The following is a 27,295-nucleotide window of genomic DNA, read 5'->3' as shown; positions in this document are numbered from 1 at the left end:
TTGATAATGAATTATTGAATGCAAGTTTTCAATTGATGTGCCTCATGTTTCTACATTAAAATGCTATTCATGATTCAGAAAGCTGAAAACAAAGCAATTATTTTGAAGTATTTTTGTGTTAGCATATGCTGGACCCCTGTAGGACTGACTTTTGATGCCTGTTAGTTTTAAAAGAATAATAGTCAAAAGCACAGAGGTGTCTTTATGAGTTTGTATCATTGTCATCACTCTTAATAAAGTTGTTTAGTGGATAAAGACCTTGAAATACCCTTGAGCTAGTGAGCAATAAACCCAGATTGAACCACCAACATCTTTAACGTGGCGAGACAGGCCCACACAGCTTTCAGGAAAGATCTGCATTCTCCAAGTACATCTATGCATCATTACCACCACATTATGCAATATCATTGGCAGGAACAGTTGCGGCTAATTGCAGCTAATATTCACATTGCAGCCTGTTTGCCATGCTAAAGACGCGCTCCAACCTTGGCTCAATCAAACACAGTGTAACGATTGCCTTCTCCTGTCTATTAACCAGTCAAAACACATGGCCCCCATCACTGAAGACTCTGATCAGGCCTCAGGGAGCACTCAAAGCCAAAAGGATTCAAGCTTCACAAGATCTATTTGTTAAAGAGTGAATGAACCGAGGTCTAAGCTAAAACCAGCCCGTTAGCCATCACTGCTGAAAGGATAACGAGAGATATGTTAACAATACTGAGCGTTTTCATGTAAGCTTAGATGTAGGGCTGAGCGATAAATGTAGAGGTTTATTTACGTATGATATGACTGTAAAATTATTCCCCAAAGGGCAGAACTATTAGCCAGGCTGGTGCCACCTAGTGCCTCCGCTCAATTTCATTTCTCTCCAGCGTCTAGGCCAGGAAATGGAATACACTAGATGGTTTACAAGAACCCTGGAAGTACGAGTTCGGGCACCAGCCAATCAGCAAAAAGCCATAAATTCTGTGTTGGCAACGATTCCCGAGATTGAGGATTTAAAGCCGGAACAAAATGAATGTTTGGTGAATTTTATTAAGGGGAAAGATCCTTTTTTAATTGCTTTTTATTGCCCTTTTTCCTATGGGATTTAGGAAAAACTTAATATACCAGTCAGCCCCGTTAGCAGCTCATTCCATATGCCATGACCAAATAGCAGCAATTTGTTAAATAAAAAAAGTACCCGCCTACCATCAAGCAAACGAATACTAATGCTGCGAGGTCTGACGGTTTCTACGAAGTGAAACCGGCTGAACAGGCTACAGAACTATGACCATCTATTTTAATCACTATCATTTTCAGTCATTTCTTTCAGCAGCATTTTCATCATAAACAATACACTTAAAGGTGCACTGCACAACTTTCCTGGTGGAGGTTCTGCCACCTATGTCTCAATGGAGATGCTGTTGTTTTGCCTGGAATGTTCCATGGCATAACATTAAAGACATTAAACGTATCCAACCAGCATGTATTTATTACGGATGTTTCTGTTGCTCAAAATTACAGTAATTTCTTCTGTGAATAGGAGCACCTCTCAGATCTGAAATGCAATGTAGTGTTGTGCTCTAAACAAAGCAATAACATTTTCGTGGAGACAAGCAGATGCAGGACCTTCCACTAGAAATATTATGCACTGGACTTTTAATGTTCAAATGTTCCATATCTTCAAAAGTGGCCTTCTCTAGACATCACGGAAAACAAATTAGCTTGAATGCTTTCTGTTGTATTGTTCTTAATTGTTATAACATTTGGCATTGATTTAGATTTTAGAATATCTCATGTTTGTGTCTGAGAGCTGAATTATTTTCCAAAATAGTAATATATGAATTCTAGGCTTTGCACCCATGTCTATTACATGAGGAAATTACAAAACTCAACTCTTTGCTGTCAGGATTGTTGTGTTATCAGACATTAGCTCTGCAGTTTCATTCTGCTCAGACTGGTCAGTTGTTCTTAGTGGGTCTATATTACAAAAAATTTAGCTTTAAGCCATGTTAGAATGTTGTTACCTCATCAAAAACATGCCTGTTGTTGTGTTTTGTTTCATTCACGCATGTTTGAGTAGTCTTTTAGTATTAGTCTGTCAACATCTTCAAAGCTCAAAATGCTCTTTGCCACATGGCATCACAAGTTGGAGTAGAGTATTTTGTGTTTGAGAGAATAACTCAGCCTAAAAATGCAGAGTTTGTGTGTTAAACATGTGTGAATGAAATAAAACACAACTCAGAGTATGATTTTGATGAGGAATCTACAATATAACATAGATAAGAAAATAGTGTAATATGAGTCCTTTAAGGAGAACCTTATCCAGCTTCTTGCCTCTTGTCTAGTCATTTCAGCATGTTTTGGCTGCAGCTACCACCAAGATATTTGTGAAAATACCAAATAATGACAAAATAGCAAACGTTTGGAGAGCTCCTCAAAAACGCATCTTTGAGAATCAGAATATGTACTTTATTGTGATTTTGAGGGACAGCCAGCAGTGTGCAGACTTGCTTTTGCAATTCAGATACTTCTCTATTTCTCCAAATAAATGTGGAAAAAGATTTAATCACTGGGAGAACATTTCTACAGATTTTTTGTCATTTTTGTCTTCTCTTCAGTGCTGTGTCACGTGGATTGGTTTTTCACGTGGCAAGTGCATCGTGGTGAAATACAAAGAAGCCTACTCAAAAACCTGGACCTTATAGACCCTTGTCCCCACTCCACCAGGTCTATACCTTTCTCTGAAATTAGCAAGCTGACGGAGATGTCCTTGCGAAAGTGGGTGCTTCCTGTGTTGCCATGGTAACCCTCAAATGTATGGTAACCTTGGACAGACTTAAGATGCATGACACCCATTCAACAACCTTGTCAGTGGGAGCTCCAGGACTTACGCAAGCTCTTGTATTTGCAGAGGCATTCACTGTGATGGCCTATCTGAGCATGTCATTGTAGAGGAGGTTCATGGTGCTTCTTCTGTCTCTGTGTGGTGTGTGGTAAAGGAACTGTTGACAAGAGTTGTTTGTAGATTTCAGGTATTAGTCAGCTGCTTAAAGATTTGTAATTTGCCATGTATTTGTATCTGTTCACAGGAAGAATAGATGTTATCAAGGTAATTTTGATCAATAAAACACTTGAATAAATGCAAGGCAGGTATGTTTAATGCTATACTGTGGAGCATTCCAAGCAAAACCACAGTATCTACATGGACACAAACACATGAATGAATGAGTGCATATTTAACAAATTAGCCAGATTATCCACTTTAAAAATGTTGAGTAGTATTTAGTTTTCCCACTGATAGAAATATCCAAAAGGGAAATCCATAATTCTTGAACCCTAGCATTTCTATAGTGACCAAACCCTTCAAACTCACTCACAAACATCTGTATATGATTTACTCCTTATCTATCTTCATCATTGACTGTAGCTCTATAGAATGATGTGATCTGAAATACAGCAACAGCCTCCTTGATCATGAGGTGGAGACTGAAATCATATAAGAACCAAGTCAATACCATTTTATTTGAGCTTTACTCTTTGATCTTGATCCTAATGTGAAACTAAACACCAGAGGCGGCTCTACCATTAGGCAAATGTAGGCAGCTGCTTACAGCCCCCAAACCTGGAGGGGCCCCCAAACAATTGTCCTCAGTGCCACTAATGAACGAGGCCTCAGTGAAATTTGATTTTCTCAATATGACATTAAATGAGAGTAGTTTACCTTTAAACAATAATCATAGGAAAATTTATAATAATCATGTGTAATGGATGTAAACAAAAATATAATTGTACTGGCAAAAAATAAAAATACTTTCAGCTCTGGTTATCTAGTAGGCTACCTAGGTTTCCAATCCACCATATTTCAAATAAATAGAGTTGTGCATGTTTCAAGAACAATGGGCAAAATATATATATATATATATATATATATATATATATATATATATATATATATATATACACACTTTGACAACTATATATGTGTGTGTGTGTTTTAACAATTGTCTACTGTTCCTAGACATTTTGTTTTTGTATTTTTAGTGTAAATGTGTGCTGCCTATTCAGTGTCTACTGCAATTTCAAGTACTGTGTGATATCACACAAGATCACACAGCCAGGTCTTCCTTCCTAGTCACTGTCTTCTTAGTGTTCAGATATGACCCAGTTTAGCAACTCTGTTTGCAATCAGTAAACAGTATATAGCAGTAATACAAGTACCCAAAAGTACATTTACACTTAAAAGTACTTATTTCTTCTCCTACTTCAGATATGGTCCATTGTGTTTTGATTGATTCATAAAGTTCAAGCTGACAACTCACTGAAGAATTGTGACGATGTCTACGTAAACACATTACATAATCCTGTCTATATATCCAAGCTTCTTAACTGCTTTTCTCCATAGATCTTCCATCTTTATTATAGCCCTACATTGATTAAAGCATTTCCGTTATGCTGTTGTTTCCATTATGTTCTTTAGTAAATATCCCCTGTCAGCAGATCTCCTCCATCTCTGCTTTGTGCTTGATGCGTATTTGACCTCTTTAGATTGCTGAACGCTGTGCTTTGTGGGAGTGTTTAACCAGACTAGATAGAGAGGAAAGAACATCCTTTAGTCACAGTCACACCTCCTGCCTTTCTCCTGGGCTCTTATATAATGCTGCTAATCTATTTAAAGATACATGTTTTGCATTCCTGTGGCTTTAATTGGCTTTTAAACACATCACTTTGGGATTAGTAATTCACATTTTCCATTTTAAAATAATATCTGCATTTGGAAAACACTTTATAAACTGCATCATGGTTTCCTATTAGGTATTGAGGTGTTACGGCGTCCTCTGCTGGCAGCAATGAACAATCATAGTAAAGACCTTAGGCCAGGTGAATGCTATGTTAATAGAGTCAATGAGCACAATTTGACTGAGTACAGAGATGGTTTATAGGCTTAAAAAATTGTGTATAAGTCCAGATTTTTACCTGTGATGCAATAATTATGAATCTTAAACTGCAAAAAAATTAATAACAAAATGAACCAACAATTACTGAAACAAGCGTGAATGAAGCGTGAATGAACTCAAGGTATGTTTTTGATGGGGGACAACAATATAACATGGTTAAAAGTTTAAAAATGTGTCCTTTTCCAGTTTGAAAAAGTATATAGCTTCATCTGAGATTTTGCATTGTACTTTCGCTCTAATCTAGGCACTGAAAGAATGGTTGATTTACTATGTCAGCACTGTCGACATATTTGCTCAGAATTTGACTGAAAACGCCCATGAGATGAAAGTGCATTCCTCTGAACATAATTATTAACCTGGAATTGGATGTTTGTCTCCCGTGGGTCTCTTTCAAAGTCTGCTAAAAACATTCGGGGTTTTGGCTTCACTCTAAATGCAAATGGACCATTGTAAATACAGGAGAGCCCTTCATTTGAGTTGACATTGCATTTGGGAGGACTTTAGGATAATGCTTGTTAGTTGTGGGGAGGAGTTCTATTCTTTTGAATTGATTGTGTTGAAGCTGATTAGATACAGAATTATGCAAAAGTCTTTCTAACTTTTCGACCACCAATTATAAACATACGCGCACAGAATATTTAAACTGTATTATTTTAGTTTTTCTTAGTTGCATGGTGATTCTGATTCTGATTCCCAAGAATAAGCTTGATAACAGATATTGATTTTGATACAACAATGGTAATAAACACATTATTTTTGAAGACAATAGACAAAATATCAAATTTTCCACTCAGCATAAGAGTAGGCTACTTTCTTTAGTAGAGAAACTTTTTAGATTCACAAGGGAAATTATTTGGTATAGATAAAGATCAAGATTACTCTAAAATTAAGGAAAGGTCTTTCCTTTTTCTCTCCTGTTTATGTATTTTTCCAGTATGTTCAAATGAGTATCACTAGCTTAAAGCCATTTATGTAACTTTATTGCTATATTATGGATGTGTGAAAACGTGCATTTTTACTGTGAGGGAATTTCCATCTCCACAAACCTGACTCTTATTTGTCCATGGAAATGTTGTTCTTTTGGCTATAGTATTGCACAGGAGGATATAAATCTTATTTATTTTCATGAAGAATGTTCCAAAGTAAGGCTTTAACTTTCTGTTTCTGTTGATCCTTTTGACAGCCCTATTATCTCAAAGTGTTAACCAATCAAAACTGAAATGAATCATTTTGTCTTTGGCATTTTTATTACCATAAACAATAACAAACTATATGTGGCCTATGCAATGTTTTTGTAACATTTTCAGACGTGCCTATGTTTAAACCCAAATATAAGTTTGTGTGTAGCTTTTCCTCCATCCCTCCAGTGGAGCCTCTCACTTCAGAGGGCTATGAGATGAGTGAGTGTTTTATAAGTTAGAGCCAAGGCTGGTGCAGGCTGCTCTCTCTGTGCCTGAGGCAGCAGACGACTACGGCCTCCTCACCTCTTTAATGTTACTGCTGAGTTTAAAACAGCCCCTGTCCCCCACCCACGGGCCAGTCCAGCACCAGTGAGTCTGTGCTTAGATTCAGTCTCTCTCCTCGTAAGTAAATGTTGGCGTGTATGCTGTAGTAATGTGTGGTGTAAAATATTTATCTATAAAAATCTGATCATGATGTAACTTCTGGAGTTAACAGATTCTTGAAATGTCATATAAAGAGTTACAACGGACATGAGCAATTGTCTTAGTTTCTGACACAAAAACAGTTACTTTAAAATCCATTGAATCAACTAACTCATATCATCTGATGTTTTTGATGACCAGATTTCTTTTGGCATGTAAACACTCTTTTATTTTATGTTATTGTTTTATTATTTATTTCAAGGACAGTGCATATATTTCTATAAATATGCCAGAAAGGCTATTTTTCATCTAGTGTGATGACAGACATTAATGTGGGCCTAAAAACAAGTGTAATTATTGGGTTATATAAATGCTTCCATTGAGAAATTATCTATCATGATTTGTCTGTTGATTTTGCCTATGTGATGCTATTCTCATCACAACATTTTAATATTACTTTCACACAGGCACAAACGATATGACTTGAAACCCCTGGGACTTGTTTCAAAGCAACTTTATGATATAACATTATAACATTAACATTATTCTACAACAACATCTTTATATTATATTAATGTTGGCCAGAACATGTTTCCAGTCTTGAAATGAAAATATTTGACTATGTGTAAATTGTTGGGTCAGTATCATAATTGAAATCACTGGTTTCACTGCTTCACACTTTTCCAGCTGTTCTGTTGATAGCAGCTCTCCGTACTCACTTTAATCAAGGTACTCAAGCCAAACATTACACTCCCCCAGACTGGACACATGCAAGGGCCCTAAAATCACTAAGGGGCCCTGCAAAGATTAATGTTTATATTGCATTTATTGTTAAACCAAACCAATATGGAGTATTGTTTTGTTTTATTTCCACATGTTTGAGTAACCCTTTAGTATTAGTCTGTCTATATCTTCAAAGCTCAAAATGCTCTGTTCCATTTTGTGATGCCATGAAGTTTGCAGTTGACAGCTACCTTTTACGTTTTGTTCAGGAGAGACTGACAATTCCAGAGCTGAAATTATCCAGATGATTCCAGTAAAGGTGCATCACAATTTAGAGTGTTCTCTGTTTGAGAGAAGAACTCAGCCTAAATATGCAGGGTGTGTGAGCGAATGAAGCAAAACAAAATTTGAGGCATATTTTTGATGAGAAAACACAACATAGATGTAAAAAAAAAAAAAGGGTAAAATTGGCCCTTTAATGTGGTTAAATTCTTGAATGAATAGAAAAAACAACAACTAGAAATCGCCCTGCACCAGTAACTTTCCCATACCATCCCCTTTCTGCAAATGTATGGGTCAAAAACGTTATCTTCTCTTTGAACATATTTCTAACAGTCCAAAGAGCCTTAAAAGCACCTCCCGGAATAGGTACATGCTTTTAGCCCTACACTTTTCTCGAGAATAATCAGTCAAAATAGAAAGACTTACGACGCACTTACCGGCACCTAAAAGAAGTGAGAGGTATGCATTGATTTAGGGCCTGCGTTTGATTTTCGTTTCGCCTTCAAAATGGTGCTTCAGACGCTTAGAAGCTGCTGGTGATTGCTTCCTGAGTACCTTTGGGTGACAGTCTTTGAAGTGCCAGAGAGAAGACCCCTTTCCGCTTACATCCGGAGCTCATGTGTTCACTTGGAGGCATTATTATTCAATGATTCTCAGTGTGCAGACTCTTATCGGCGAAGAGGCTGCAGCGAAACAGTCTGAATATTCACGACTGGTGGCATTTTAGCACGCGGAGGTGGTGAGGGTGTGTGAAGGATCGATCTGGTGGCTGTCCTCGGCTGGTTTGTCTCCGGGAGGGCACGTAACACAAAGAATGTCAGATGTGAAGATGCAGTTGGGAGAGAGAGAGCTTTTATTTTTTGTTTGATTTTTGTTCTTGCCATTTTACGTTAAAATCAATTAAAAGTCCTATATTGCTCAAAGTGGATTCTTGTGAGCTTTAATCCATGTTATAATGTTCTTACCTCATCAAAAACATACCTGGAATTTAAATTGACCAAATGATTCTAGTGAAGATGTATCGTGAGTGAGTGTTTTCAGTTTGAGAGAAGGCTTCAGTCTGCAAAAACAACTCTCTGGGCATATGTTTGTGATGAGAAAACAGCATTGTAACATAGATCAGAAAATAGCCTTTAAAAAGAGAGAAAAAGACAATGTGAAGATGTAGTGAACAGCCAATTACATTACGTGCAGCATTAGCAGAATAGCATTAGGATTCATTAAAAGGCCTGGTGTACAGTTGGTAAGAATGAGTAATATGTTGAAGGAGGTTTTAGTGATTGGACCATTTTGGTGATGTGACTTTCGGCTCTTTCATGGGTTCAGAGTCTTTTCAATTTGTTACTTTCAAAGAGCCATTCAAAAAACTGGCTCTTTTTATATGTAGTTATATGACAGAAGCCAGCGTGAGAACTCATTTTATCTACAACCTAATCACAGAGAGAAATGACCAAGGTTATGATTTGTTTAAAATGATTCAAACTGAGACTGGAAGTGTATTTACTCATTGGAATGCATAATCTAAATAAACGAGTTGCACCACCATTTTTAATAATGATACAGATTTAAAACCAGACTAATAGTATGATGTCAAATGTGTTTTTGTGTATGTAACGCTCTCACTTGGCTACTCTGCCTCTCAGTTTATTCTTGTGTTATAAGTCAACGTAAATCGGTGTAAAAAAGGAAGAAAAAGATCCAACTCTCTTTAAAAATGAGATCTGGTTCCAGCCGTTCATGAACAAAACATCACTAGTCTGTTTGCATAAGTAACTGTAAGAATTATTAGTGCTTTTGTTTGATTTGATGTGATGATAGATATTATTACGCTAAATGTCAAGTCCATTTATCCCGTTGACAATTATAAAAGGTTGGGGTCTTGTATTATTCTGTTTGTTTACTGTCTAGGATCTAACAAAGATCATAGTGCAGTGGTTTGTGCCTGTCGCAAGCCTGCGTAAATGCAATGAGTTGAATCAAGAAAAGATCACAATGTGGAACAGAGTGTTATCTACCTAAATATGCAGAATTTGTGTGCTTGTATGAATGAAACAAAACAAAACTGCAGGTATGTTTGTGATGAGGAAACAACATTATAACATAGATTGGAAAATAGTGTAATATTGCCCTTCAAACTTGGTCAAAATCAGAATGTGAATGACTGCACAGCTGGGCCCAAGGGTGTTTGGCAACCCCTGATAAAAGTCTGCTAAACATTACGTGTAAAAACTTCTTGTATTGCAGACAGAAATTGCTGTGTACTTTGCATTATAGCTGAAACTTGCCATAATGGTTTTGTGCATTTACCAGAACATTGCAGTGGTGGAAGCAAACAATGAGATAATGTGAGGATTGTTTCAAATTAAACCCATTTTAAAAACCTACACTTGTTTGTAGGCCACCAGAGCATAGAGTAGATGATTGGCACAACAAACAAACTTAGAATATGTGTATTCTGTTTTGTATTATTTTACGGAATTAGTTAGTGTATATTTACAAACTGAAATATAACTTCCAAAAAAAGTAATAATTTGATGCTTAGACTTAGACTTAGAAAAACTTTATTGATCCTCAAGGGAAATGACTTGGACACAGTTGCTCACACATCACAATTTACTATAATAAAAATATAATAAAATACACAAATATACCTTTCCCTGTCATCTTCAGTCCATGTAAATAGTGTTAATAGTACAATGTATTTGAATCATGGTTACATATTCTGCCCCAGCTTCCTCCCTAATCCTGACTTCTCCCGCTTTCTTCTGCACAGTACTGCGCTCCATCATTGTCAGTTATCCTCCAGTTTGTTTCTAACTGGGATGAGTCGTAACTCCAGGGCATCTGACTCACAACGTGCTTTCATCATAACCTTGTGCCTCTGAAAATGTGTCAGAGCCCAGTTTACAGATTCATCAACTGCACCAATCTAAATATAAGAAACTCATACGCATTATTAAAGGCGCTGTGCCACATTTTGGTTTTTGTCTTTAAAAAGAAATGAGTTGACACGAGCTTTTTGCAACTTTCAGAGTGGAGATATGCCATCATGATAAAGCTAACGGCAACTAGCATGCTAACCACACACTTCCTGATTACTGGGAAAAACAACAATAAAAAAAAAAAAAAAAAAAACGCTTTATAATTAGATACAGAAAATAGCAGCAGACCTTTTGATGTCAGTAGTTGTTTTTGAAAATACACTATGTTCTGGTGCAGGGGGTCCACTACTACTCTGTAATGTTCCACAATATGGCATTAAACCTATCAAGCTCGGATTCATTCAGTTCCTGGTCCTTCAGTGCTTCAGAATATATTGAAAAACATGCATTTTTAACTATGTGGGCTTGCTTCTCCACAGCTCTGCCCTGTAAACCCACTATCTGCTTGTATCCGTGGAGACAGATACGTCTTATACTATACTGTGGGACACTTTTGGCAAATCATCTCCATGGAAACAAGCAGGCAGTGGACCCTCCACCAGAAAAGTTACATAATGTACCTTTAAGCTACAATGTATCTGAACTAGGGCAAGACAAATTTTGCTAAATTTTTTTACAATGTGGTCTCGCTTCTCCACAGACCTGACCTGTAAACCCGCCGCCTGCTTGTATACATAATGATAGATATGTTTTATAGTATACTGTGGAATACGTTTGACAAAGCACTAACATCACCATGGGAACAACAGGAGGCAGCAGGCAGTGGGACCTTCTACCAGAAAAGTTGCATAATGCACCTTTAAGCTATAATATATCTGGGTTGGAGAAAGACAAATTTTGCTCACATACAAAAAAAAAAAATAAAATCAGGTACAGTGCTTTTAACTCTGAATATATCTTTTACTGCAACAGAAAGACTGCTAGCGTTAGCGTGGCTGACTAGCTTGTGACATAGCCTCTTGTAGCTAATTGCTAATAGCTGCTCTAGTTTATCAAGGCCATGCTCTGGTACCCAACGTGTAGCAGGACCTTTTTACTCTCAATCTAAATGTGCTTCTGTCAAGACATAAATAATATGTGATGGATATGAACAAGAAAGCGCAATAAAGAATTCAATAACGGCCTTCAGTGGCAGTTCTTTATGTGACAAATGTTGGGGAGCAGATAGATTTGTCAAATAAAACTCAGGCGATGTAATAAAGAACAGTGATATGTGGTAACTGCCCTGCACATTTTAATAACTTTATCAATGCTAACATTTGACATTTGACATTGTTCACTATTGTCCAATCAAAACTAGGGATGTAACAATAATCGAAATATTGTGGTATCGTATTGTCAAAGGTCTTTCAATAATATCGTGGGCTCCATATACCATGATCGATATCCATGATTTCAGTGCAGACAATGCAACAAATATGTGTGTGTATGTATGTATGTATGTATGTATGTGTATGTGTATATATATATATATATATATATATATATATATATATATATATATATATATATATATATATATATATATATATATATATATATTTTTTTTTTTTTTACATTAATTCTTGGGATTAAAGCAATAAGTATCCTATCTAAAATAGCTTTTCCAAAATATCGCAATAAATATCATACCATAAATTCTAAATTGGGGTTGGTTTCAATAAACTATCAGCTTCCTCAACCTTTCCATCATTTCCTATTCCCTACCACCGCCTGTGTTCCATGAAAATGTTATATGCTTTACCTGTAATTTTCATGGCATTAAACTTATTTATCTTGTATTCATTGAGCTAATCTAGCCAATTTAACTTGGTCTGGTGGTGAAATCAAAAATATTGAGAAGGTCTGTGAGTGGATTGCTGTTGCGATTTTGCACTTCATAAAAATAAGTTGACATGCATTTAAATTACACATTATTTTATATGATCTTATTATGGTATTTTCTTATCTATGATGATATACATTTGTTGTGTTTTGTTTCATCCACACATGTTTAACACACAAATCCTGCAGTTCTTCTCTCAAATTGAAAACACTCTGTTCCACCTCGTGACACCATGTGGTAATACAGGAAATGCTCCAGTGTGTTTTTAAACTACAAACACTTTCGCTATTGCCAGTCTCTATTGAACAAAAGTTAAAAGGTAGCTGTTAACTTAAAAACTACCACTGCATGACATCACAAGTGGGACAATTTTGAGCTTTAGAGACAGATTAATATAAAGGATGTAACAACATTATAATGTGGTTTAAAGCTCCCAAGAGTCAATTGTGCATAGTCTAGGACCTGACCCATAACTTAATAGTGTCAGTATCACCTGCTTGTCTCTATAAAGCCAGATACGTAAAATGTCATACCTTGAAATATCTTAGACAAAGCAATAACATCTCCATGGTGACAAGGCATGGGCCCTCTACCATAAAAGTTAGATAGCACACCACCTAAATCCTTCTATACTTACTAACTGAAGACTCACTCACTCTCGCCCTTTCTCTGTGTTATAGATGGAAGAAGTAATAGCGCGCATGCAAGATGAAAAGAACGGCATACCCATCCGGACGGTGAAAAGTTTCCTGACCAAAATCCCCAGTGTCTTTTCAGGTAAGCCCCTTATCTTCCTCCTCTTCTGTCTCTGCTTCTGGCTCCCGCCCACAAAGCGCCCAGCTATAATGCCTCACACTTGCCAAACAAAACAACCAGAGTGCTTAGAGATTTGCTTGTTATGCAGTTCACACCAGAAGTGGCACCAAGTCAAGTGGAGTATATTGAATTTTCAAACCACAAAACCTCCAAGAATGGCATTTGGAGTTGCAAGGAAGGATTTCTTAGTAAAGGTTCCAAGTTCAAAAATTTCTCGATTTCGACTTGATGACTTGATGATAAAAAAACAAACAAACAAAAAAAAAAAAACACTATTGTATTCACTATATAGAATAGAATGTGATTTTGAACATTAAAGGTGCACTCCATAACATTTCTAGTGGAGAGATTACAGTATAGATTAAATCTATCTATCACCAAGGAGACAAGCAGGTTACAGCACTACAGTACATTACAATTCAGATCTGCAGATACTCTTCCCTAATCACAGAAGGAATTATTGTATATTTGAGCAATAGAAGCACATGCAATGAATAAATGCTAGATAGAAATGTTTTATGTCATACCATGGAACATTCCTGCCAAAGCATTAAAGGGACAGACCGAAATTTTGGACATAGGACCTCATTTCCTAGTTAGCCAGATTGTTGGAGACGTGTGGAGACACTTTTTTTGAATATTTCATCCAGTCCTCGTATTTGCAGAGGTGTGGTGCTAGGCCAGCACATGTCAATGGCCATAGTTAGCCTGCCACTAAAAACAGTCTTGCCCACTCCACAAAGCACATGAAGCAAATCTATTATTATGCCAGACTACCGATGTAAATGTCTGTGTTGATAGAATAATGTTTGAAATAAAATTAACCTTGCATCGCATGAATCGTCGCATGTTGAGGGACTATTTCCTAAGCAGCAGCGGAATATTACTTTGCCAGTAAGACAGGTGCTAGGTGATATCAGTCCACCACTTTCAAGCTTTCTATCAGGAAGTACAACTCGCTGCTGCTGCTCAGACATAAATCCTTCAAATGCAAGGTTGGTTTTACTTCTGACATGATTCTATTGACACAGACATTTACATCGACAGTCTGGTGTAATAACAGATTTATTTCGGGTGCTTTGTGGAGTGGGTAAGACTCTTTTTAGTGTCAGGTTAACTATGGCCATTGACATGTGCTACCCTAGCACCAGTGACCTCCGCAAATACAAGAACTGGATGGAATATTTTTTAAAGTGTCACCACATGTCTCCAACATTCTGGTTAACTAGGAAATGAGGTCCTATACCCAAAATTCTGGACTGTCCCTTTAAAATCTTCATGGAGACAAGCAGGTAGCAGACTCTTCTCCAGAAAAGTTGCGCAGTGCACCTTTAAATAATAGTACATTCTTTTATATTACTATGTGTTCTTACATCTATTTGATCTGTTAGTCGTCCAGGGAGTTCCATAGTGGTAGTGTACTAATCATTGTGGTCTTATACTTGTTCTGATACAGCTTAAGATCATTTATTTAGTATCAATACTTGCTCAAATGAGTATCTAGTTTTGATACTAGTTTTTAGTATCTGATTTTCAATTATTTTGACAACCCTACTGGGATCTAGTATGGAAAACATATTTGCAGTTGAATGTTACTGGGTTAACCTATAGCCTAACATGGTTTCACATCATCGCACGGTGTCTGGGTCGATGAGAAGGTGCTAAATCAATTCAGGGAGAGAATCAGATTTGTGTTTTAGTGCTGATGATAGCAGCAGTGTTATTTTGTATGATTCTGCCCCAGGCCAAAACAGCAGTCTGTAAGCACCGAGAAAAGACACAATTACGAGCTGGACTCAAATGACCCCAACCTGGCAACAATATACCTTACATGAACTCACACAGAATAATGCTAATATTTGTATGTGTTTGTTAACTGTTACTAAGCACTTCAAATTCAAAGCCCGTTTTATGGTAATTCAAGCAAGCCCTTTAATCCAAGCATATGGGTGGACAATATATCAGTGCTTACTGGTGATATTGGGGATTTTTGCATTCATGTCAGTATTGCATTTATTTATTATTTACAATTTATTCTATTTGTAAAGGAAACTGATAGGTAAAGAGGTCTGTATGTTTTCACTTTTTTTTTTTTTTTTTTTTTTAACAAATGTGAAAAAGTAAATTAGTAAAGTACTAAGCTATAAATTAAAATATTTTTCATAATATTGACAATAGTAGGCATGTCAAAATAACAAATTTTTAAGGGTTATATTTTGCTACAGAGATATACTGTGATTAAAGATAATATTGAAATTACTTTATGCCACTGATACCAAACCAATAATGCAAGATAGCAAACCATTTTTAACAATATAGTATCATTAAAAATTAGCCAAGATACTTTTCCAACTCCATTCCATTTTCTTCCACTTATCTGGGGTTGGGTCGCGGAGGCAGCAGTCTAAGCAGGGACTCCCAGACTTCCCTTTCCACGCACACTTCCTCCAGCTCTTTTGGGAGGACCACGAGGAGTTCCCAGGCCAGCCGAGAGACAAAGTCTCTCTAGCGTGTGAGAACCATGGCCTCGAATTTGGAAGAGCTGATCTTCATCCCAGCTGCTTCACACTCAGCTGCAAACCACTTCAGTGCATGTTGTAGGCCTGGTTTGATGAAGCCATCAGGACAACATCATCTGCAAACAGCAGAGATAAGATGAGATCCTGTGGTCCCCAAACCGAACCCTCTCTGGCCCCTGACTGCGCCTCGAAATTCTGTCCATAAACTGAACAGAACCGGTGACAAAGGGCAGCCCTGGCGGAGTCCAACATGCACCTAGAACAGGTCTGACTTACTGCCGGCAATGTGGACACAGCTCCTGCTCCAGTCGTACAGGGACCGGACAGCCCTTAGCAAAGGGTTCTGGACTCCATACTCCCAGAGCATCCCACACAGGACACCACAAGGGACACGGTCAAATGCCTTCTCCATATCCACAAAACACATGTGGACTGGTTGGGCAAACTCCCATGAACCCTCAAGCAGAGACGTGTCCGCCAAGACAGCTCCACAACATCCAGAGACTTAAGGTACTCAGGACAGATCTCATCCACCCCTGGAGCCTTGCCACCAAGGAGCTTGCCAACCACCTCAGTGACTTCAGCCAGGGTGATGGACAAGTCTGCCTCCGGGTCCCCAGTCTCTTCTTCCTCCTCAGAAGACGTGATGGTGGGATTGAGTCCTCCTCCATGGCCTCTACGAACTCCTCCCAGCCCCGAGTTTTTGCCCCTGTGACCGCACTAGCTGCAGCACGCTTGGCCCTTCGTAACCTGTCAGCTGCCTCAGGAGTCCTACGAGCCAACAAGGCCCAATAGGACTCTTTCTTCAGCCTGACGGCATCCCTTACTTCCGATGTCCACTGCCAGGTTCAGGGATTGCCGCCATGACAAGCACCAGAGACCTTGCGACCACAGCTACGAGCGGCCGCATTGACAATGGAGGTGGAGAACAGAGCCCACTCGGACTCCAAATCCCCAACCTCCCCTGGGATCTGGGAGAAGCTCTCCCGGAGGTGAGAGTTGAAAATCCTGTTGACAGAGGGCTCTACCAGATGTTCCCAACAGACCCTCACGATACGCTTGGGTCTGCCAGGTCTTTCCGGCTTCCTCCCTTGCCAGCGGATCCAACTCACCACCAGGTGGTGATCAGTTGACAGTTCTGCCCCTCTCTTCACCCGAGTGTCCAAGACACGCGGCTGGAGGTCGATCATCACCTCCGGCCTAGGGTGTCCTGGTGCCATGCGCACTGATGTACACCCTTGTGCTCGAACATGGTGTTCGTTATGGACAAACCGTGACTAGCACAGAAGTCCAATAACAGAACACTGCTCGGGTTAAGATCAGGGAGGCTGTTCCTCCTGATCACCCCTCTCCAGATATCACTGGCATTGCCCACGTGGGTGTTGAAGTCCCCCAGTAGAACAACAGAGTCTCTGGTTGGTGCACGGTCTAGTACCCCACCCAAGGACTCCAAGAATGCCGGGTACTCTGCACTGCTGTTCGGCCCGTAGGCCGACACCACAGTGAGAGACCTGTTCCCGACCCGAAGGCGCTAGGACGTGACTCGTGTGGCGGCTGAGCTGTGGGGCTATAAGCAAGCCCACACCAGTTCGCTGCCACTCCCCGTCGGCAATGCCAGAAAAATGTAGGGTCCAACCTCTCTCGAGAAGTTGGTTACCAGAGACCAAGCTGTGGGTGGAGGTGAGCATGACTATATCTAGCCAGTACCTCTCAACCTCCCGCACAAGCTCAGGCTCCTTCCCCACCAGTGAGGTCACGTTCCACGTCCCTAGTTCACATCGCACCTGACCCCACGTCGTCCCTTCCGGTGGGGCCCCGTGTTCAAAGGCCCAGCCACCAGGCGCTCGGTTTTTAGCCCCAACCCCAGGCCTAGCTCCAGGGTGGGGCCCCGGCTGCACCATACCGGGCGATGTCATGGTCCTTGTTATTGTACTGTTCATACGGTTTTATGAACTGCTCTTAGTCTGACCAGTCACCTAGGACCTGTTTGCCATGGGACACCCTACCATGCCAGACAAAATAGCTCCTAGGATCATTCGGGTACGCAAACTTCCCCACCACGGTAATGTGGCAGTTCAGGGGGGAGTTTTCCAACTCCCTACAGCTTAAATCTTACTGTATTACAACAAAAACACCCCAAATCTCTGCACTATAAATGTACACACAATACATTTTGAGCCCCAAAATATATTGTTACAGCTTTCATATACTGAGCCAATATAGTATTTAACGCAACAGACCTTGACATTAGAAAATATCAGTTATTTATGACATCTGCAAAAAAATCCATATTGGACCATCCCTAGTCAGGTATCCAGTCAAAAATCTTAGTAATCAGTAAATATTCATCACTGAATGGTGAAACTAAATTGTGAGTTTGAGATACTTGTTTTGGGTTTAGAACTAACAATATCAATTATTATATTATTATTATATATATTCTTTTAGGCTTCTTGCTACAATATGATATCTGTCACATTAACAACAAATCCAAAAAAGATCACTTGGACAGGGCATGTCTAATGTACTTAAGAATCCATTAGAATCCATATGTTTGACAATGCATTTTCCCCTTCATCTTCTGTACAGTGCAGAATACACACATATTTGCTTCATTGTACATGACTGACCACATCTGTGTAAATAGAAGAAGTATGACAGCCAGGACATTGTATTTGTACCATAGACTGCATGAAAAAGTGGACTAAGCAAGTGTGACATCACCCACAGCATTTGGCTCCACTTAAATGAAGCTCATGATGCTGGCAGTTTGGAGCCAGTCTCTATATTATGAATAAGATTTTTTTTTTTTTTTTGACAACACATTTTTTTCTGACAACATAGTGAGGAAAAAAAAAAAACAGGATCATGTAGGGTGAGGTAATACAAACATTTAAGACCAAAATGACAAGGCTCACAGCAGCAGTTACAGAGAGAGGGACGACAATATTCCAGTGAAAGTCAAAGGTAGCAAGGGTCAGTCGGAGTCGGAAGAGCCCACATGAGCACTTCCTATGTGGAACGTTGCAGCTAGCGCATCAGCTATGACCATTTATATATACAGTGTTTGATTTTTACTTGAGATTGTGCGTTTATGTACAGTCCTTGGCAAGTGCGTCAACAGAAATATGCTATTTTAGACATAAGTCTCTATTACACAGTATGACTATAGCATGTACAGTATAACATTACAACAGGAAGGCAATATAATGTTTACAAGTATATATAATTTGCTATGATTTGTATGGATTCATTTAGGTTCTATTACATAACTATGGTCAGTATACATTGGTTGCATAGTTGCTGTAATTCCTGTTCTAATCGTCAAAACAATGCTAAACTTATTGTATAATAATTGTAAGATATATATTCATGAAGGTTAGTGTAGCACCATACTGTGAAATAATGAAGGCAAAACAATAATATCCTCATAGAGACAAGCAGGTGATGAATCCTCCACCAGAAAAGTTACAGAGTGCACCTTTAAGAAAAAAATAGGAGGGAATTGGAGCCAGGTCCATATTAGGAACAGGAATTTATTCACTGACAAAATAGTGAAATAAAAACACAAGGATCACGTAGAGCTGGTTAATACAAACATTTTAAGCCCAAAATGACGAGGCACACTGCAGCAGTTACAGAGAGAGGGGTGACAATTTTCTAATGTAAAGTCAATTCGATGGAGCTGAAGGCGTCCCGATGGTCACTTCCTATTTGGAACACCACAACTAGCAGGTTAGCTTTGTCCATTTCTATATACAGTCATATATACAGTCTTTGCTTATCACATAACACTGCAAATTACCTTCAAATGCATACAATTTTATGATCCATTAGTAAGCCACAAGTACATCAGCGAAAGGATAAACGGGCCTTGTCACCCACACACACACACACACACACACACACACACATATACACGTGCACAGCTCTCATCAACTTGAGCGTTATATTAATCAATTCAGAAAACAGTCTTGTTAGAGGATTACCTTATACATCTCATTTAAGCTATGGGAAAGTGGGTCAACTGTGATAGTGTGAAATTGTGACTGTATTAATGAAGATAATCCACAGAGGATCTCATCTGGCTCACAAATGCTAAGTGCTAAGTGTTCATAGACATAGATGGAATAAAAGGACTCACATGGCTGCGCTCCTGTCACCCATCGGGCTTTCTCCTCATCTCCCCTCTGCTCCTGTCGTCTCCCCATCACACCCGCCTCACCTGTCAGCGTGTGCCACAATAATAGATCCGAGTATATTTAGCAGAGGTGCCACAGTAACAGGGCTGGTGTGAAGATGTCCACGGGGCTTGCTGCTGCTAGCTCCTGATTTCTGCCCAGGAAGTGAAAATGATTGTTGCGTTCCCAGGTGGACTGCAAGAAATGAACAAATGCTCATATCTGACATCCAGAAGGTTTGAACAAAATATTTATTCTGGAGCTCTATCAACATACACTGTAATGCTTCACTTAATGGTGCTCTGTGCAGTAACTCAATATACAGAAATACATTCAAATACATTCAGTATTTTTTATTAGTGATTCCTATTAATTTCATGGGAATTTCAGTGGCCGTGGATACATATGTAATAACTATTAAAGGTCCAACATTATGAAAAATTGACTCTTGTGAGCTTTAAGTCATGTTAGAATGTTGTTAGTTCTGTAGAGTTTAGTAGAGAAGCACAAGTCCAGAGCTGAAATCACCCAAATGATTCTAGCGAAGGTGTATGGAGTTTATAATACAATTCCTGTATTACCACATGACATCACAAGGTGGAACTAGAGTATTTTCTGTTGCAGGGTCAGATATGCAGGGTTTGTGTGAATGAAAAAATAAATCAACACAACTGCAGGTATGTTTGTGACGAGGAAACATTATCACACAGATCAGAAAATACCTTAAACCCTTTAATATTATGTATTTGTAGAAATTTCAGGTGTTCCCCCATAAAGTATAAATGCAGTACTTTGCAGCAAAATGTTAGTGCTGTAAAGCATATAAATAATAAAAAAAAAACTGTTTATCCCAGAAGAAAGAGGTTAATATGCTGCTATGTTTTGAAATGAGAGCTGGTTATGTGTGTGAGAGCTTCCTTCGCTCGCAATGTGCCAGAGGATTTGTCAGAACTCCGAATAAATTACAGTTGTAGGTAACAGTTCAAATTACATACCTCCTCCTCTTCACGTTTTGATAAGATTGTAACAGTGGTGCAGTGGTTCAGGCCTTCACCCTTTGTTTGACAATACACCCAGAGTTCACACTGTCAGACTTTCTCTGTGCATCAGACACATGAGCTAGTTAGAACAGAAGTGTTATAGTGTTAGAATTTAAGTAGTGTATCTGCATATTATTTAGGCATGAGGGTCACAGCCATCAGTTTACCTTAACTGCGCTCTAGTTTTTGTTATGATATGGTCTCTTATATTATGCAAAATGGATTTTTGTGAGATTTTATTCATGTTAGAATGTTGTTACTTCCTCAAAATTATACCCAGAGTTGTGTTTTGTTTCATTCACACATTTTTTATAATTAGTCTACATCTACAAAGATCAGAATGCTCTGTTCCTCCTTCTGATGTCATGAAGAGGTAGTTTTCATGTTAACAGCTACATTTTACATTTTGTTCAGGGGAGATAGGCATTTCCAGGGCTAAATGATTCTAATAAAGGTGTATTGAGTTTAACACAGTGGAACACTTCCTGTATCGCCATATGACATCACAGATCTCTCTATAAATATGTAGGGTTTTTGTGTTAAACCTGTATGAATGAAACAAAACACAACTTGAGGTTTGATGGGGAAACAATGTTCCTTGACATTTACAGAATTCATATTTCAGGATTTAGAATTCAGAATTCATTTGTTTTATTTTGAACATGTGTCTTGGCAATGAAGGAATAAAAATAAAAAATATAAAAAAAAAAACAATATATATACATACATATACATACTTACACACATACATACATACATATGTATGTATATACATACATATGCACATAGATATACATACATGCATACATACACTGTACATAGACATACACACATACAGTATACATATACATATACTCATATACTGTATATGCATACATACACACACCTACACACCATACATATACACACCCCACATGTTAATATAGATCAGAAAATAGCACAATATGGACTCTTTAACTAACTAACTAAAATAACGCCATTTAAATCCTATGCTAAAATATACTTTTGAGCTTGTATGCGGTTCTTTATAGCTGTATTCAGTAGCAGTTCTACAATATGTACTACGATTCATTCATATTAATGGTCTAGAGTCATGAAGAGTGTCCTTCAGGGGGCGTCAGAAAGGAATATTTGATGGTGCATATGGCCTATTAGCCACCCACATTGTGCAAACTGAGAGTGATTGGTATGCATCTTATTCTGATGATGAGGGAAGGTGTGAAGAATGCCACTCTGTCCTTTTGCCTCCTCTGTAAATGCAGGAAGCAGAGTTTTGGTGCAGGAATGTTGCTTTAAAGCCATGTTGTAATGTTGTTACCCTTCAAAAACATACCTGGAGTTGTGTAATATTTGAGTAATCCTACATATTTCAGTAATCCTTATGTCTGTCTATATCTCCAAAGCTCAGAATTCTCAGTTCCACCTTGTGATGTCATGTAGTGTTAGTTTTCAAGTTAACAGATCCCTTTTAACTTTAGTTGAATAGGGACTGAGACCAGGACCAGACCGGGACTGAGACTGAGACTGGGACTGGGACTGAGACTGGGACTAAGACTGAGATCGGGACTGAGACTGGGACTGAGACTGGGACTGAGACTGAGATCGGGACTGAGACGGGGACTGAGACTGGGACTGAGACTGGGACTGAGACTGGGACTGAGACTGGGACTGAGACTGGGACTGAGACTGGGATTGAGACCAGGACCAGACCAGGACTGAGATCGGGAACAGACCGGGACCAGACCGGCACCAGACCGGGACTGAGACCGGTTTAGTCCTGTTTTAGTCCTGTTTTAGTCCGTATGCAGCACAAAATCCAGCATCGCAGTTTAAATCACGACTCGTTATCCGTTTTTTCATTTTGGTTTTGGAGACAAATAATTAAGAAAATAGTTGTTTTTTCGTTTTCTTATTTTTGCTTTTATTTTGAAAAACAAATGAACGACTGATACACAGATTACATTAGTACAGTTTCTGATATATGGCTTTTGTCTCATTCCAGGTTCTGAAATTGTTCAGTGGATGATCAAGAATCTAGACATTGAAGATCCAGGTAACAACTCATACATCATTACATACAACATTTTTTTAAAAAGTTATTTCATTTGATTTGTGTACAAGTAGAGAAAGGTTTCTCAGATGTGACAAATTTTCATTAGCAACACTAAACTAAAGCTGACTTACAGACGGAGACTTCAGAAAGGTTTTAACTTGGAGCTTTGCATTCTTTTTGATGTGTTCTCTGTATCCTGGGGGTGCAGAGAATAAGTGCAGTCTGCTCTTCTTCTTTTGTTTTAAGCTCACTCTTTAAAATATGGGCATGCTACCAACCTTTTATGTATAGTTATTACATATCTCTGCCCAATAATCAAGGATGTATTAAAGGACAATGGTCAGTTGAAAGGAAAGAAACATACAAACCATTGTTTTTTAAACTGTGGTATACAGTCTCTTCTTGGTGGTACATGGACAACTGCTGTATATTTTCATTCTGTTTTTTCCATACTTGTGCCCTCCTTGGCAATAATAATAATTACTTGGTTAGAACCGCTGAGTTCATGGTGTAGTTCTATTTTGGACTGAAGTACTGTTATAAACCTAATTTATGTCTGGTTGAACTCGGAAAAAACAAATCTTTTCTTTAAGTGGCTTTGTCCATGTAGTTGTTATGCCCCAGCACAGATAAATTACATAAGTAGCTCTGAGAATCAAAATGAGGCTGCTGTACAGTGTTTGCATCTAATTATAAGTGTTTTATGATCTGAGAACCAGGAAATGCAATGTTAGCATGTTAGTTGCTGTTAGTATTACTGTGGTGACAACATTTTTAGAGTTTTACCAAATTATTAAGATGCTAGGAATGTGAGGAATAACTTTGGACCACTGCAAAAATAGACTAGTTCTGATTTTGTACATTTTTAAGACAGTCAAAATCAGATACAGCGCCTTTAAGTGGTACTTGAAGTGGTCCTTTAAACAGTTCTCCAAAAATATTTGCAAAATGAACCCAGAAGGTAGTAGTAGGTGGTGATTGCAACATATTTTCAGCTCTAACCTTGAGGACCCCTGGAGGATAAACCAGGACTTGCAAATTTCTGCCAGAAAAGTAGTTTGAAGCCAGACAGTCAAACTCACAGTCTAACCAGAGTGAGGAGCGTTGCGCACTCTTCCTTGACTGTGCTTCGTCTATCTAAATAATTGCATTCAGTTAAGTATTTTATGAAATACTACATACAGTATTTATTTGCAAGTTAATTATTAGTTAGTAATGCAAGGGCTACTTAATGATACTGTGAAAAATGTTATGTTAAATTGGAGAAGATATCTATGGCATTGCCTTTTGTTTTGATGCAATCATAAATGATGGATTCTTTGTCGTTATTGTTGGTTTGTAGGACCATGAAAAAACAAACAAACTGGCATCTTTAAAAAAAAATAGGAACTATACAGAATAAGAACTTAAAAAAAAAAGTTATGTATTGTATTCTGTATTCCTGTTAGAGAGAATATGGAACAATCTGAGGGATGATTTAAAAAAAAAAAAAAAAGTCTAATACTGTAGAAGTCTTTAAAAAAAGAGTATAAAGCCTTATGTTTTGAAAGATAGAGCTCTGGAATGAATGAATTATGCATCAAATTGTGTTTGTTTTAATTTATATTTTGTCTCTTATATATACATAAAGTCATAAGTGAAATTGTAAATTCTGTCATTATGTAATAGGGTTACTACTACTAGTGATATTATCAAGTTAACAAAGTAGAATATATCACGCAGGGCATCTGATGTAAAACATATTCAAACTCAAGAGATATTTGATAATATGACAAGAACCATATCATTTCACAGTATATTACTATCTAACATTCCTTTATTTGATCAACGTTTAAAGGTGCATTGTGTAACTTGGCAGAGGGTCAGCCACCTGCTTGTCTCCATGGAGATGTAATTGTTTTGTTTGGAATGTCCCAGTATGGCATTAAACGCATCCATCTTGCATTTATTCATAACATGGGCTTTACTGACCTAAAAGCATGCATTTTTACTGTGAGTGGGCTCGCCTCTCCACCGATCAAACATGTACCGTGGCCCTGTGATGTCATCTGCTTCCTCCATAGAGATAAATAAGTGTAATGCCATACTGTGGAACATTCCAGGCAATATCTTCATGAAGAAAAGAAGGTGATAGAAACTTCCACCAGAAAAGTTGTACAGTGCACTTGTGAATTGCATATTATTGCCGAAGTAAGTTTTTAGTTAGTGATTTTTGTACACTGTAAATGGCAACAAAACCTTTTCTGATTCTAACACAACATAAAATTGGTGATTGATTCTTGTGTCCTCAGTGATTCATAGAACATCTAGCACTGACTCACATCCATGCATTTCTATGTCTCTGTATAATCACTATGCGTCAGTGGGCCCTTACACAAGCCCTGATTAAATGCCTGTTTAAAGCATATGTTATGTATGGATGCATGTTGTTAGGTGCAGTGGGATCGGTCCATTGTTCTGCATTACTCAAAGCTTCTATTTGATATTCAGCTTGGAGTGCCTCTCACCTCCTCCTTTTATTTTTATCCCCGTGTTTATGCACCTTAAGGCACCTGTCTGGGTGAAGCAAAGTTGAAAGTGCAATCCTTGGAGAATGCCGTGATTACTCATGTTTATTAATAAGCTGAGAAATAGACAAAAAAACAAGACACCAAATCAGCAAATGAACAGAAATTCTCTTTTAAATATAAAGAAACTACAATTGCCCAAAGCATTATGAACCATATGATTCGTTTATTGAACTATAAAAGCATAAATACAGTTTATAATCACTATGACAAAGCTAGGGGCATATGTCACCTTCCAGATGGTAAAACTGAATGTTGTTTTTAATACAAAGAAAAAAGGAAAAGCAGAAAATACAGAAAAGCCTGGAGGGTCAACGCAGTGAGCAAAACAGGATTAACTCAGTTCACAAACTCCTAGTCAAATGGGGAACTATAATTAATTTGGCTCACAGCAAGCTATCAGCCAGTGTGTTATGTAAAGGCATGTATCAAAAGGAGCTGAGAATATGCAGGTCCCATATGATTCACAGGGAGCACTCCACAATAGGTTAACCCAACTTTTTCTGTCAGTGCTTTTTGTAATTATCTCCATACAGCACTTTTCCACCTTTAAGGCTCTCAAAGTGCTTTACATCAAGGAACCACTCACCTATTCACATTTATGTCGAGAGCAGGATTCAAATCTTCTGATCAGTGGACAAATGCTCTTGCCAACTGAGCTACTGGTGTTCAGGGTTTTAACAGTTAACATATGTAGATCATCATGTTTCCCTCTGCTCCCTACTCTGAGTCACTCCTCCTTCAGAGCGCTATCACAACACAATCAGTGTGAATCTTGCCAGTGAAGCTACTAACCATTGCATCAGGTTTGTGAAGTTGTTGTGTATAGTTTTGTATCATGCGTCTGTATATTTATAGAGAGTTGTCATGTGGAAGCTTATGCTGAGCAGAGGTGGGACCAAGTCATTGTTTTGCAAGTCTCAAGTAAGTCTTAAGTCTTTGACCTAAAGTCCCTGCCAAGTCCAAGTCATCTGCTTTGAGCTTCAAGTCATTTTAAGTCGTTAAACCAAAGGACCAAATATAGCTTAGATTTTTACTATATGAATTTTAAACAAAATTGTGCTAAAAAGTCATAGTATATTTATATATGAATATTTATATAAGAGTTGTAGAAATGTAACTTTTTTCCTTTTTAAATGTCTTGACAAGATCTTAGTGTGAATCATTACAGCCAGAACAGAAAGAAATTCAGATTTAAAAGTGCTTCTCAAGTCTTCTCAAGTCCCAGGCCTCAAGTCCTAAGTCACTGACCTTCAAGTCCAAGTCGAGTCCCAAGTCTTAGTCCAATTTATCAAGTCAAGTCATGACTCATGACCATAATGACTCCAGTCTGACAAGTCAAGTCCAAGTCACGATTTGCAAGTCACAGCATATCACAGAATCTCACAGCCATTAGGAGGCTCAAATCGGGCCCGAGAAAGATCTCAAATCAAACATGCATGGGTAACGTCTAAAATCTCTTCAGGCATGTTTCTTGATGAGGGGACAATGTTATGGCAGAAAGCTAAAAAAAAAAAAAAGAAGTGATTTTGCATAATAGCCCCTCTTTAAATAATGTGACTTCAAAGAAAAATACACTGTAAAAGTAATCTTAAAATATATTATAACTCCTTCTTGTTTCATTAATCATTTTGATTTTATGAGCATCCACAAAAAATCATCAAATTTACTATTAGTATTACTATTATTACAATCACTACTAGAGGTAACTGCACAATAATACTACTTCAATACTGTGTTTTTTTATCTGCTTTGTTTTGGCTCCTGTTACATTAACTGTCAATTCTGGTTATTTCATTATGC

General features: G+C 38.1%; 1 protein-coding gene across 1 annotated transcript in view; it reads left to right on the top strand.

Annotated features, from left to right (window-relative positions):
* The window catches only part of rgs7a (regulator of G protein signaling 7a), a 96,326-nt gene that overhangs the window by 33,822 nt on the left and 35,209 nt on the right, over positions 1-27,295 (top strand). The window contains exons 2-3 of the mRNA XM_020921295.1: positions 12,997-13,093; positions 22,875-22,925. Coding sequence (XP_020776954.1) covers positions 12,997-13,093; positions 22,875-22,925 — 148 coding nt within the window. The remainder of the gene's footprint in view (positions 1-12,996; positions 13,094-22,874; positions 22,926-27,295) is intronic.

This window comes from Boleophthalmus pectinirostris, unplaced genomic scaffold (genome assembly GCF_026225935.1).
Source record: "Boleophthalmus pectinirostris isolate CB_2022bp ecotype Guang Dong unplaced genomic scaffold, ASM2622593v1 HiC_scaffold_5, whole genome shotgun sequence".
NCBI lineage: Eukaryota > Metazoa > Chordata > Actinopteri > Gobiiformes > Gobiidae > Boleophthalmus > Boleophthalmus pectinirostris.
Note: the sequence above shows the minus strand (reverse complement) of the source record. Positions and strands in the feature narration are given on the sequence as shown.